At 37.1% G+C, this 15009-nt stretch overlaps 2 protein-coding genes across 2 annotated transcripts; one reads left to right on the forward strand and one right to left on the reverse strand.

Moving 5' to 3' along the window:
- Nucleotides 1-1584: 1584 nt before the first annotated feature.
- Nucleotides 1585-4797, reverse strand: LOC103948988 (vicilin-like seed storage protein At2g28490). The gene is given in 6 exon segments (XM_009360088.2): nt 1585-2814; nt 3522-3602; nt 3731-3909; nt 4204-4311; nt 4314-4481; nt 4484-4797. Coding segments are annotated over 6 exon segments (1710 nt in total). The 5' UTR covers nt 4614-4797; the 3' UTR covers nt 1585-1770.
- Nucleotides 4798-10965: 6168 nt separating this feature from the next.
- Nucleotides 10966-14590, forward strand: LOC103948888 (exonuclease V, chloroplastic). The gene is made up of 7 exons (XM_048569158.1): nt 10966-11531; nt 12135-12239; nt 12469-12590; nt 13306-13455; nt 13549-13702; nt 13955-14031; nt 14122-14590. Exons 1-7 carry the CDS (start codon nt 11151-11153, stop codon nt 14345-14347), a joined length of 1215 nt encoding a protein of 404 aa, XP_048425115.1. The 5' UTR covers nt 10966-11150; the 3' UTR covers nt 14348-14590.
- Nucleotides 14591-15009: the final 419 nt, after the last annotated feature.

Below are 15009 nucleotides of genomic sequence, written 5' to 3' on the forward strand. Positions count from 1 at the left end.
CGTGGCTCAGAGACGGCGCCGGAACCATGCAAACCTTGCAAGTGAGAGAATTAGGATCGATTTTCGTTAAAAACGAATTAAAATCACATTATTACTAGTTCAGTGTAAGGTTAAGCTCATCCATCTTCCTTAGTATAAATAATATCGTTTGTTAAAATAAAAAAAATAATATTCTCTCCTCTTAATCTCTCTTCCTTTCTCTATTTTCCTATTTAAACAGTTACGATTTAGTCACGTCAATATCTTGTTTTGAAATTTTTATATAGAAAAATTCATACCTCATCTTTTAAACATTGTAATATTACATATCTATTTAAAATACACTGTAATGTCATACTTTTGTATATTTTCATTCAATTTTGTTGTTAAATGATAACGTAGCAAATTCAGGGCTCACTCTCTCACCCAAATGTAAGAAAATATAAAAGGGCAAATTACTATTTTACCACCTCAACTTTAAATCACATAACAAACTAATGCCTCATATTTTGAACATAGCAATGTCATAATAAACTCATGAATTCATTGCAATGTCAAACTTCGTTTCCTTGTCCATCCATTTGTTTGTTAACTGCTGACATAGTAGGTGTGAGGCTTACTCCCTCGCCCACAGAAATTCCTTGTTGTTGGATTGTTCACTGTAGTGTGTGACTTATCGCATTCACTAAATATATTCCATTCGCTAAATAGTTTGGGTCATATATTCCATTTTTTGAAGGTAGTACTAAGTATCAGATACTACATTCAATTGTATTAAAAAACTGAAGTTTCAGTCGTAAAACAATTAACGATATGAAATGTAGCCTAACTTACTTATAAATCCTATACAAGGCCTTCTTATCGTTATTAATTAGGGATTCTCCACCTCATATGTGGCACACTTTGAACTTTATACATGGGATAATCTGCTCAAATACTATGAAGAAAGAGGTTCCACATAAGACCAATTGATAATATGAGAAGTAACTCAAGTTGCTTATAAATCCACGCAAGAGTTCTTCACCTATCAATTGGGAGTTCATTCTCCATAGTAATTAAACTTTTGTGAAAAATGCCAAGAAGACTCTCTTAAAAGTAGAACTCTCTATACACTCTCTGTCATCTCACAGTTTAACGTCAATTTGTTAACATTATAAAATATTTGGCACGTAACTCTTTATAAACTATCTGTCACATCACAATTTAACATCAATTTGTTAACATTATAAAATATTAAAATATTGTGCCAAAGTATGAGGTGGCACAATCTATGAAAAGTCCCGAGGAAGCACCAATAACATTTCTTAACTTTTGTTTGAAGAGGGTTTTGAGAACAGTAAAGTCCCGAGGAAGCACCAATAACATTTCTTAACTTTTGTTTGAAGAGGGTTTTGAGAACAGTATAGACCAAGACCAATAGGAGTATTGGTTCTTGAGGGTCTCGAGACCGTGAAGGGTATACCATCTGGTTTTTAAAATCTCACCCCGTTCATTCCACACTCCTTCATCCGTTTCATTCACATTGCGTTAGTCACGACACAATTCTTGGTATTTCAAGATGATTGAGATCGCACTAACTGTAAAACAAGCTATTCCGATGGTCACCAAACAAAAACAGAAAGTAGTACATTTCTTATTCGCGAGCAACTCATTCACAAACGTAACATAACCACAAATTAAAGAAAGACAAGACCGACTACAAAGCTAAAAACATGAACAAAAAGCTCCTAAATAACCTTGAAAAATAAAAACTCCACAAAGCAAGACTCTTTATTCACCACAGAGACTCTCTCAATCAAATCCCATAACCATGTCATTCCCAATACTCTTGATCACCTCCGGCACCCTCTGAAACCTACCCTTGTCCCCTCTGTCATCCTTCCTTCTTCCCTCGCCCCTTCCTGCATCCCCCCTTCTGTCGCCCTCTCTTCTCTCTACCTCCTCCGGCTGCTGCTGCTTCCTCTCTTCCTCCTCCTCCTTCGGTGGCTTCCTCTCTTCCTTGTACGGAGGTGCTGCTTGTGCCGTAGGCAAGATCACTGCCTCACGCTGAGCATCAATAAACTTTCTCAACCGGTCCTCGCTCACGCTGAAAGCAGCTGCAAGCTCTGGTCCCTTGAGCTCCTGAAGAACGGATGCTGCACCGACCAAAAACTGAGGCCTGTTCTTCCGCGCGGAAGTTGTGAATCCGAAGAACTCAAGTGGCCCGGTTCTTGACGCGATTTGACAGAATGCGAAGTACCTCGGCACCCAAAACACATCACCTTCTTGTATCTTGGCATTTATGGCTTGTGTCCCATTTGGGAACACAATCTGTAGCGTTCCGGAGCCTCTCAACACTATGCCGTATTCTGTCGCTCTGGGATTCACATGTGGTGCCATCATTGAACCGGCGGTGAGGTTGACAAGGTAAACGCCAATTCCAGAGTGTTCCAACGGTGAGTAATCAGAATGATCGAGCTGCATGCTCCATCCGTAGTTGTTTCTGAAGTCGGGTTTTTTGTCGTAGAGATTGTAAGAGTCCGGTGATTTTCCTCTTCCCTTGCCCTTGTCATAGTCACCTCGCCTCTTCTTGTCGTAGTCATCTTGCCTCTTGTTTTCGTTCGAATCAGCGCCAAACACCGAGTTCAAGAGCTTCCTCCAGGACCATGTTTCTGATTTTCCGTGATGATGATCTTCTTGTTGGATGTCAAACATACTCTTCATTTCTTGAAGTCTGTCTTGCTGTTTCAGCCGGAGGAATTTCGACCAGACGCTTGGCGAATGAGATTCGGGCACAAAGACAATCGGACCTTGTTGTTGGCTTGTGAACATTTCGCTTAGTTCTGATGACGTGACCTGCAATATTGGACACGCATTTGTTTCTTTAATTTCTGGTCACACTAATTAAAGCATATGATGACGTTTAATACATCACAAGGTACTGCAACACTCACCAAATTCGTTTACTAAATTGTTTACCAATTGATGTAATCAAAGACTTTAAGTTTCGAGATGATGCGGTAGACTGGTAATATTCCATATTCAAATTTGAGTTCACTTCAGATCAGCAGAAAACACTTGCATGAAAGGGATGATGCCACCACGGGTCCCAATTCATGCAAGTCCTTCTCAAAAAGGAACTCATGTACCTCTAAGCTCTAACATGAGAAAATTTGATTCAAAATTTGGTGTGTTCTAGGATTATTGTTAATTATACAGAAAATTGGAGAACACCCCATTGCAATATAAAAATCCATTCAAATTAATATCCGAGTTCGACAAAACGTGGAGCATTGCTCCTCACACTTCTTTAGATTTTCTGTCAAAGGCACATGAAAAAGTGCATGAGTCCCCTTTAATGGATAAATCCGGGATACCAACCACACTATTTCACGCATGTCACGTGCTTAATTTTGACAAGAAAAATTATAGGGTTGGTGTCACATATTTGTGGATTTCATATATCAATTTGAGTGGCTTCTTACTCGTAATAACTAATGATAAATAATATGTAGCAATTTTAAATTTAAGAACTGATCATAATAAAGCTGTGATGTACTTACATTGAAGGCATTTGCAAGTACTTCATGGTCAAATCCAGCAATAACAGACTGTGGGTTGCTTCCTCCGCCAATGAAGAAAGACTGCATTATTTTCCAAAACACTCAAATTACTTTACAGATGCTGAAAGTTTGAATTACCAGTAAACCCTAATTAGATTTTTTTTTTTATGATTAATTTAAGAGATGATATGTTTTTTGTTGTTGTGTACCTGCAAACCCATTCCCAAACTCTCAGAAATGTCGATGCTGCAAATGATGTGAACCCTCTGGCCCTCCCCAGTATTCACCAAGTAAAATGGAGACCCAGCTGGAATTATATACACATCCCCTGCCTTCAATCTCCTCTCTCCCAATTCATCTTTGTAGATCAACCCCACCTTTACTTCTCCTGCAACCAAACAATTATAATTCATTTCCACAAATCATGAGAATCAAATTCAAAAACAACCCATCAAAGGGAATTGTTCACTAAAAAAATTGGAAGTCCTACTTTCCACAATTGCATGCATAATATTCAAATCACAAAAATAAATGCAAATATCCACACAAAAAAGAAAATAAAAGCAAATAATTAAGAAATATATTAAAAATTAAGATTCCATTATCCACTATACCCTTTAAAAGGTAAAGGCAAAATTAAGAAAACAAATTCTCTTAATTAGTCGATTAGTAATACGATTACCTCTGCGGACGAAGAGGATGAGATTGGAGTCGAGATACTGAGGAATAAAGAGGGACTTAGGCTCCATGGTAATAAACCCAATATGCATGGGCTTATATACAGCCCTACAAGCGCACTCATCACCACTCTCATTTCTCCTGCTGCAGTTTTCACTACATGCTTTGCTTCTGGCAGCAAAAACCTATCTTCTCTCGATTCTACCCCTCCCCATTCCGGATATTGCTCCTCCTCCTTCTCCTCCGGCCACCTCCTCCTCCCACCGCTTTCCTGCTCCTCCTCCAATCTTCTTTCTCCTCCGTCGTCCCTGTCCTCCAACCCTCATCCTGGTCACCAGTGTAACCCACCGTCATTGAAACTCCGTAGCACATCACCAGCAACAAAACCACAAGCCTCATCACTTTGTTTCCCATTTTTTCTTCTTTTTTGCTTTCTCTGTGATGATTTCTGTGAATTAAACTTTAGGGTGAAGTGTGGGGTTTATAGAGGAGAGGGAGAGAGGGGGACACGTGTCGGCCATGCAGATTTGGGGTTTGCTGGCGGTTTATTGTTTAGACACAGTTGGGGTTTGAAAAAGAAATATTCGCACACAGCGTGAGAGCGTGACAGACAGAGACAGAGTTATCACTTGACGCAGCTTGAATAAACCAACCTGCCTACGATCTACTCCTCCTGTTCAGAAACGATTCAGATTCTTTGTTTTTATCTAGTTTTAAATGACCGTGTTTACTTTACAAGTAATGCTTCATTTATCATCTAATTGTACTATTATTGTGTATTATCTTTTTATTAAAGGTAAAACTCAACAACGTATGTGAGTCTTATCTCTGTTATAAAGATTAGATATTAAAAATAGAGTCAATCAGCACATATAGATCTCATCTCTATTAGAAATATTAGATATTAGATTAGTCACCGACATGATTTGAATCCACGCATTATGCAAGGACTCAACTGTTTTTCATCACTGTGGTAAATAGCCACTTGCTCTCTAGTAGAAATATGATACAAATAGATGGTAGGAATAATATTTTTGTCATATTCGACTCCATAAATCGGCTTAAATAACAAACCTTTAAACTTTAGGGAACTTTCATGACAAGATCTTGGGCTAAGTGTATTTTAATAAAAAATCATGCTATAATTTTATTTAATTAAATAGACTTAAATTTTAATAACAAACTCTTAAATTTTAATAAAAATGACAAAAGAACTTAAACTTTAATGAAAAAAACCATAATTTTAACATTAAAATAAATTTAAAAAAATATCTGACGAGTGGATCCACGCGTCCTCACACAAACTGTTTATGAAACTTTCTACACTGTTTATAAAACTTAACGGTACCACAATGTTTATGAAATTTATTACACTGTTTATGAAACTTACTACAATGTGTATGAAAAATTACGACACTGCTTATGAAACTTACTACATTGTTTATGAAACTCAACGGTACTACACTGTTTATGAAATTTAACTGTGCTATACTGTTTATGAAACTTAATGGTACTACACTGTTTATGAAACTTTACGGTACTACATTCTTCTCTCTCCTCTTCTTGAATTTTCTTGGCACATTCTCACCTTCCAAACACATTTTCTTCTTCTAATTTTCTTCGATACTGATCAAATTTTATTTGTATCTCTTCAATTTCTTAACTTTCTACACCAATTACTTAATTTTCTTCTATTGCCCACCCATCTGCAGCTTCCTCTTCTCCTCCACCTACAATCTTAACTTTCTACACCACGTATTATTATGTAAGTGGTGGGAAATTTTATTTTTTAACACAAGAATCTCACCACTTGTATAGAGATGTGGTGTATCACTCTGTATTCTGGGCATATTGAAAAATCTCTCATCATCTTGACTACTATTGGAAACAACACCACAAAAATAAAACTAGGAAAATGTTATTCAATTTGAAGTCTTTATATTATTCTAAGAAAAAAATAATAATGATAATGGCTTAATGTTAGCTAACAATGGGGGTGGATTTTTTTTGGGGGGGGGGGGGTAATGCTCATCGATCCATACACTAGTACAAAAACATACTTGCACGACGAAGCAAATTGCGTCGCGCAAAGTGTGTTTGCACAACGATGACAACAAAACGTCACGCAAAGACATTTTGTGCAACAGAACTTTGCACGACGAAGACTGTTGTCACGCCAAAACAGTTTTGTGCGACGAATGTGTACATTCGTTGTGCAAAATAGCTTTGGGTTGCTAACAAGGATATGAAGGTATGCATCAATTACCATAAACTTGATTGTTTGAATGATGTGTGCAGCTAACAATGGTGATTCATGAATCATTGCGCCTATATCCCCCAGTTAGTGTGGTGTTAAGAGAGGCTTTCAAGGATATAAAGTTCGGGGACATTCAGGTTCCAAAGGGTATCAATGTTTGGATAATGGTGATTACATTCGTTGCGCAAAACAGCTTTGGGTTGCTAACAAGGACATGAGGTATGCATCAGTTACCATAAACTTGATTGTTTGAATGATGTGTGCAACTAACAATGGTGATTCATGAATCATTGTGCCATATATCCCCCGGTTAGTGTGGTGTTAAGAGAGGCTTTCAAGGACATGAAGTTCGGGGACATTCAGGTTCCAAAGGGTATTAATGTTTGGATAATGGTGATAACATTGCACACTGATTCGGAATTATAGGGACCCTGATTTGTATCCATTCAACCCCAACAGGTTTGCGAATAGGATCACAGGCAAACTTCCACACTTGTACATGCCATTCGGAGTTGGTCCTCGAGGGTGTCTTGGACAGAACTTTGCCATGGTTGAACTCAAGGTTCTGATAGCTCTCATAGTATCCAACTTCTCCTTCTCGCTTTCCCCTAAGTACCCCCATGCGCCTACTCTTAGATTGGTCGTAGAGCCAGAACATGATGTTGATCTCTTGGTGAAGAAGTTATGAAAAGGAACAGCTAAAATTTTGCTGGAAAATAAGAGGGGTTAGTTGGGTTCCCTGCTCTCTAGAGTTTAGTTTTAGTTTGTTCACTTGTAAGCTTTTTATTTATTTCGCTGGTTCCAATTCGGCTTGTTTATTTGTACTGCTTGTTGTAGATTTTTGTTTTATGTTCGAACATCTTGTATGTACATATTAAATATTTTTTCTTGGTTTATTAAATATTTTTTATAATTTAATTAAAATTTTTATAAAAAATTAAATAAAAAATATTTTGCGCCAAAGCTCTTTGCGCGAAGCATGTTACTTCTTCGTTGCACAAAAGCTCTTTACGTGACATAGGTTCTCTTGTCGTGCAAGGTCATTTTGTGCGACGCAGGTGTTGTCGTCATGCAAAAGATCTTTGCGTGACGCAGTTTCTGTTGTCATGCAAAATCCTTTTGTGCGACACATGTGTTGTCGTCGCGCAAATGCCTTTTGCGCGACGCATGTTATCTCTTCGTTACGCAAACCCTGCTTTCACGGACTTTACGTGACGGTTTGCATGCGACGAAGATGTCGTTGGGCTAATTTTTAGGCAATGTTTTTTGACTTTGCGTGACGCAAACTGTTTTTTGTACTAGTGATATGGTGTTTTGTATGTTTTTATTTTATTTTTTATTTTATCCTTTATCATTAAATAAAGTTCATGGATGAGTTTTGATTAAAATGCGAATATTTGAAGTCATTTTCATTAGTTTTCCTTAAACTTTATTATGAGTTTGAACTGTCTTATATTTCTAGATTTTTTAGATTTAATTAAAAAATAGACATTGTTAGTGAAAAGGACTAATGAGACAACACATTATTAAGTTCAAGGACTTAAAAACGAGTGTGTTGGTTATATCTAGTGGTGGATCCAAGATTCTAACATTGGGTGGTCATAGTTAAGGTACGCTAAGCACTAATTGGGCAACAAACTAGAGGGCTGGCCTAGGCGAACTAGGCTGATTTAATTTTTTTTATATATCACATAAATATGTGGATATTTACACTTAAAAATCTGTATTTGTACTAAGAATTTGAGTTTATTACTTTAATTATGTTTATTATTAAACATATAACATTAAAAATATCATAATTTTGCTTTAGTAGATGAAAGTTCAAATGATTATGAGTTCGTAGTACTTTACGAAATATTTTTTAGAGAGTGTGAATTTATAGTGACTTTTAAAAGAAATAATGGTGTCAAATATGTGGTATAAAAGCATTGGTTGAGTAATTTTCATCCGTTTGTTAATTAAAATGTTAGAGGACACAACTGATTGGAAAAACAATTAAAAAAAAAGAAAGAGAAAAGTGGGGAGTTGGTCAGGTGGGAAATGAAGAGAGAGTCTTTCTTCTTCATTGGAACCAAGGTCTAAGAACAACAGAGTTATGGTGGTCTTTCTTCTTGGTTCAAAGCTTATGTTGTACAACATATGCAGAGTCAGGGTGGTCTTCTCTTTTCCACCACTTGTCTAGACCATTAGATGGTCATTCAGAGCTTCTCACAAGCACTTATTTAGACTTCTGGATGGTTCTGGGAATTAGGGAATGTTTTTGCTCACCAAGTGATGGTGATGTCTACCACCCTTTAAATAAGTTTAAATTTCGAGATATGTGTAATGGATAGACACAAATCTCAAAATTTAAACTCATCTAACAATGATAAATATGGTGGTGATCATTACCACCACTTGAGGGTGGTGAACAAAAATACAACTATTAAATTATGATCAATAAAAGCATTAACATGCAGTGAGATAGAAGTAAATGATAAAAGTGGCCATCAATGTTGAAATACATATCATTTTCCTTAGCTTCTATAATGACATATAGCGTACCGCTCTGTGTTCTGGGCACATTAAAAATCTCTTTTAATTGAGGGTCATGCTTCTAAATCCAGAGTTGAATATTGTAAATGAGAGGTTTTAAGTTTAATTATCGTCAAATGCGAATTTGAACTACATTATTGTTGATACATTGTGAGACTTAACCCATCTCCTTCCTCTTAGTGTAAATAATATTAGTGGTTCAAAAACAAAAAAATAGTATAACTTTGCATTTATCTCTAGTCATATACTCTTAACCTTTTCGGTGAATTGGAGATCTTCAGATATAATAGTGCAAGTTATATAATTCACAATGCATAAATAATTAAATTTAACTTTTTACTTTGGTGTTTTAGTAAAAACGTTGAGTCAAAAAAAACTTGTGTATAATCAAAGGGGGTAGTTTCAGTCTTAACTCTACGATTATATATAAAATACTTTATACATAACTTCAAAGTCATAAATGACTAACATTTTTTAAAGTCAAATATAATTTGACTCAAAATCTTAGTTGGTAAAATGAGAATGCGAATGAAATTCCATTGGATGATTGAAAACAAATGTAAATCAAGGAATACGTAATCAATTAGAAGTTCTAACGCATCAAAGAATACGTAATCAAAAAAAAAAAAAAAACTCTAACGCATAATGCATCAAATGATTGAGATTTTAAATGACATACAAAACATGAACTTTGAATGTCACTAAACAATAGTTCTAAATGATAATCAAAGATTTTAGAATTGAGAGCCTGTCATTCCAACCAAATCCAAGATCCAAACACGAAACCTCAAATGAAGGTCAAGAGAGTCTTTGGCATGACGACCGTATACAATAACACTAACACCCAAGACATTTTACTTTTAAAGAACTTCGTGTAGACGATGTATATTCAAAATAGTTTAGTTGTTTACTTTAAAAACAGAAAAGGCATTTCAAACAAGGAATCAAAACTTAGAGCATCTCCAAAGGAGATGCCAAATTGTCCACATAAGCTATAACAGTAAAAAGAGACAACCACTATTGTTTCCAACCGAAATGCCAAATCCTATGTGGCATGACATGGAATGGCAGCAAAAGGGCTTGCTGTAAAATTTGAGAGTAGCTTCAAATACATTTTAATTTATTATTAAATGCTTTTTACTATTGTTTTAAAACATTTATTACCTGTTGATGATGATGAAGAGTCAGTCTCACCCGATGATGATGAATCGGAACTACAAGGCTTGGCCTCAGCCGATGCCTTAATTCGTCGCCCAAAAGCTGCCACCGTTGAATCTTAGCCTCATTGGATTCACCTTGTGTGGTGACTCCGACTATTCTACCCATGCCCATGTTTCACCTTTGAGGGAGATTTTATGAGATATGGCGAAGGCGGAGTGGGTATTGATGGGTATGGGTCAATGAAAGAGTTGATTTGGCTTCCTTCACTTGGAAATGATGATGAGGAGGGTGGTGGCTGATCGAGTGAGAGGGACGTGGAGGACCATGTGGAGGTGGAAAGGAGGTTGGACCATGATTTGAGTCGGTTCGACATGGTGTACCCAAACTACAGTGGGGTTGCTTGTAACAATGCTTTGGATAATAGGGTGGATGATTAGGATACCCATTTTGTTTAATTGGAGGAAGAGAATCTAACATTGAAGGAGAGGCTTTTCTTGATGGAGAGGGAGTTGGTGGATTTGAGGAGGATGATGCAGTTCATTGTGAGAAATGACCATGTGATGGGGGAGGTTAACGAAGAGGTGGTGGAAAATGGATCTAGATAGTGTCAAAACAGAAATTATGAAAAATAAAATAATAATTTAATTTGAAATATCGGGTGGGAAGTAAAATTTTAAAATATATCAAAATGCCACATAAACTATCAAATTTAAATTTTTTATTTAAAATCACATCTTCTTTTAAGATGATCTTAGAAGCCTAAACCTGAAAAGTGAGACCAGGCCCAGTCCATTGTGCTCCCATTTTTCTTCACAAGTTTTCTTTTGAAAAAAGCAACTTCTGGTAAATCTTACATGCAACGATTAGCACCATAATTTAATGGTTGTATCGTACACAACTAAAACTATTCCGACACTTTTGAAATTAAAAACCACCACGATAACTTGCCCCATAAGCGTGGAGCTCTTAACGGTCACATTTCCCCAGACTCGTCCGAAATGACCGAGTCACCGTCCGAGTCAATCTCCGACTCACCTTTCAACCACAACCACAAGGGGAACGATGCAATCGTGCCAGAAATCCCAATCGAGATTGTGAGCGAGGAAGAGATGGCTCTACTCGAAGCTGCTATTGTTTCCGCTCGCGCTTCCTTCTCTGCCATCCCTGCAATTCGGTCCTCAACGCTTTCGTTCCACGGCAACGTCAGGTCTATTCAGTCGATCACCGCTTTGTCGAAGAGGAGGCTATCGGGTTGTTCCGAACCCGATATTGAGGATTCGGGTGGGTTGAAGAGTGTCCAGAAGAAGACTCGGGTGGCTGACTCGTTTTTGCACCGGTTTAGGAAGAAGGGGTTGTATGTCACCGACATTACTGCCACGGTATGGAGTTTCTTGGCTTTGGGATTCTTTTTTAGGAGTTTTTGCGAAATGGGTTTCGGTTTTTATTTGTCAAATTTGAATCTTTAATGTTTGATTGTGAATCAGATGGGGTTTTTGGTAATGGGTATGGATGATTACGTTGAATGTTTGAGATCAATTGATTCTTGAATTGTATGGCGATGAGATGACAATGATTTTGTGCAGTAGATTGGTTTGAATTTTACTGCTTTTCTCAATGACACATCAATGGCGTATGAATCTAATGCAAAAAAAAAAAAAATTGATTTACAAGAGCATTTTATTATCATTTCCAATTTGAAAATTGAATAATCTTCGGTTGGAAAATCGAAGATGAGGTGGAATCCGATTGAGTATCTCTGTTTCTCCGGTGTGAGTTTGTGAATGCTTCCAATTTCCATGTATGGTCGTTTATTCCAGATAGTATTGGTAATGCTCGCGGGGTGTAGTAGTAACTATGAATAAAAAACTTCAGTAATCTGAATGCTATTATTACTCTGCGAGAGGGTTTAATTTGAGTTTTCTGTCCATAGCGAGTCGAAAGATATTTTACCTAGATTTGTTTTCATTACATGTCAATTATAGGAATGGTGTGAAAAACAAATGGAGTTTGTTCTCCTTGTTGGCAAGCGAAAAGAGAGTAAGGCTATGAAAGCGGGTATTGCTCGCCATGCAAAACTCGAAGACGAGGTAAGCATTCAAAAAGTGACTACTATTTGGGGTTTTGTCCTGCATGAATTAGCTGACTCCTAGCGGTTTGAAATCATTTTTCAATTTGGTAGTCAAGTTAGAATTCAGGATTTTATAAAATTCCGCTTTCGTTTTTCTTTCTTGTCAAAGTACAAAGCACTTTCCCTTACCTTTCCGTGGCCTCCATGTTTGCTATGCACATTTAGAATCTGCTTATATTTGTGGGCAGGTTGTAAAAAGAGTTAAAGTTCGTGTCACGTCGACTGAAGATAGATGGGCTCTGAAGCTTCTGAATTTTATAACTGGTGTAAATCAATTACTGTTTGAAGGATTGACACGTGAGCTGCCACTGTAAGTTAATTCATCTGCATCTCTTGATTCAATCTTGGACTCCCGATACATTGTTAGGTGGCCCTTAACCTACTGAATGGAGCTACTTGATATTGTGATGCTGTCAATCCAAGTGAGGTCCAAGCTTTATCATTCTATTTCCTAATTTATCTTTGCGGGGCATTTTGTCGTAATAAGTTAGATAAATGCGTTCTTAGGGCTTATTTAGCATTATAATCAATTAATAAATGGATCATATGGGTCATTATTGTTGCATAAAGTAGTTATCATCTGTGAGGAATGGTGTCTGGATTAAGTTTGCAGCTCTGATCCTTTGTTTGGTGGTTTTTGTATGGGTTGGATATAAGTATGAATCCTGGATTGTGAGATTATGGCGCCCTTTAACTGAATATACAGCTTGTCATGTACTTGATTGAAATAATATGAAATACACACGAGTGATTGCTGATGGTGATCCAGATGTAGTTTTTGGGACCTAATGAAACAATGCTCTGGATACGTGAAACATCAGTACTGAAAATGAAACATGATTGAGAAAGTCTTAGAAAAACATCTTATCTTTATATATCGTTATTTCAGATAGGCATGCTCTTTCTTTTGCTCTATACTTACAGCCAATTCTCCGTTTCTCTCTGATGGAATTGATGATATCGGAGCATTGATCTTCTTACCCTCCTTTCCTTCAATGATTGGCTATACTTTCTTATGATATCAGAATAGGTTTTGCAGAAGGGGTATGGATGGTGGGCGTGATTGATGAGATTCGAATGCCTGTTACAGAAACCAACCGACTCCCAATATTAGTTGACACAAAGACTCGTGTGAAAGATACACTTCCTGCTGAACCACAACGAAGAAATGGAAGGTATGCACCTTTATTAGCTTCTGTTTTGGGCTGATGTTTTGTTGCCATTGATGAGGAAATGCACCAAAATGAAGTCACACTCTATTTTGGCAGGCTTCAATTAATGTGCTACAAGTACATTTGGGATGATTTAGTTGCTGATAAATTCCCATCAGAGAAATTTTTCACTTCTTTTTCCTTAAATCCTCGTGGCATCTTATCTGAAGAAATCAGAGAGATGACTGCTAACTCAGGCTTTCCAGCAGAGGTAAAGTCGCTCCATTGAATTATTAGATACATTTAGTCTAGGAAATCAGGATTTTTGGGGTTCTATTTTTTGATGTTCCCGTTATCACTATACTGGCTTCTAAAACCAATCACTTGATATTAAAGATGGATTTTTTTAGTAATTTGTTTTGTTTATTAGTTCATAAACAAAATTGTGTGACATAGATTCTTCAGATAATTACCACTTCAAAGGCATGCATGTATAGGTAAAAAATTTCTCTTGGTTGCGCAGACCCTTGATGACATGGTGAGATACTATAGAAACACATGTAGCATGCTGCCCTCTGCACATGACCAACTGCTATTGAGGTGAGTATAAAATTTATAAGCGAGATCTTTTATATTTGCTTGGTCACAATAACTTTTGGGAAGATACTGATATGACTATTTTTGAGTCAGATATGAGTTACAGAAAGATCATTCGTTACTTGGTGAAGATGAGTTTGCATACGACTCTGATTGGGTCAAGAATAAAATACAGGGTTGTCTTGAGTTCTGGTTAGGAGAGCGAGAAGCCAGTTACACTCCTGAGGATGAGCGATGGAAATGCAGGTTCTGTCAATTTTCTTCTGTCTGCTCCGCAAAAAGTCCGGAGTCTGCGGACTATAATAATACACCAAGTTAGAGAAAAGCAGTAGCATTGGTGATGTTTCAATCAGCATCATCAATAAGTGTACAAAGAAGCACAATTCTTGGAGTTGCTTCTTTGGGGTAATTGCTCTGTTGGTTGTGCCATGAATGTATCGTTCATGTTGTATCGTAGCCGTTGTTTGATTCAATTGTTGTAACTTATTCTTTGGACGAAATCGTTAAACAGGAGTTGTAAAATTCAATTGTTTTGTTCTGAAAGCTACGCTCAAAGTGCAAAGGATGTCTCTCTATCAAATTTAGCAAAGTCGGATGGGTCGAGAACTTGAAAACTTGAGAGTCAAGTTATCGCCACCACAAACTAGTCAATGTCATAAGCCCATTCGTGGAACTTGGCCCGACAAAACCGACGTTTAAGAGAATGGTGTATCGTATGTTATGGAAACGATGCCTACCAAGTGTTTGTTATAATGCCTAGTACAAGCAACATAGGAATAATATGAGCAAAAAATGAAGGATTCCACTTGAGCCTGGCAATTTATGCCAAAACAAAATGTGAGGGTCTACTTTGATGGAGCAGGTGTGAGCATACAGCATTCTTTGCCAAAGCAATTCTTCTGCACGTTGTTTAAGTTAAACAGAGACCGACTTATGTGGTTTTTGAATGTGTGGTTCAGAGTGAAAATCAAGACGGCATGC

Source organism: the organism of the source record quoted next, unplaced genomic scaffold, assembly GCF_019419815.1.
Source record: "Pyrus x bretschneideri cultivar Hongxiangsu unplaced genomic scaffold, Pyrus_bretschneideri_v1 Contig5, whole genome shotgun sequence".
Classification (NCBI taxonomy): Eukaryota; Viridiplantae; Streptophyta; class Magnoliopsida; order Rosales; family Rosaceae; genus Pyrus; species Pyrus x bretschneideri.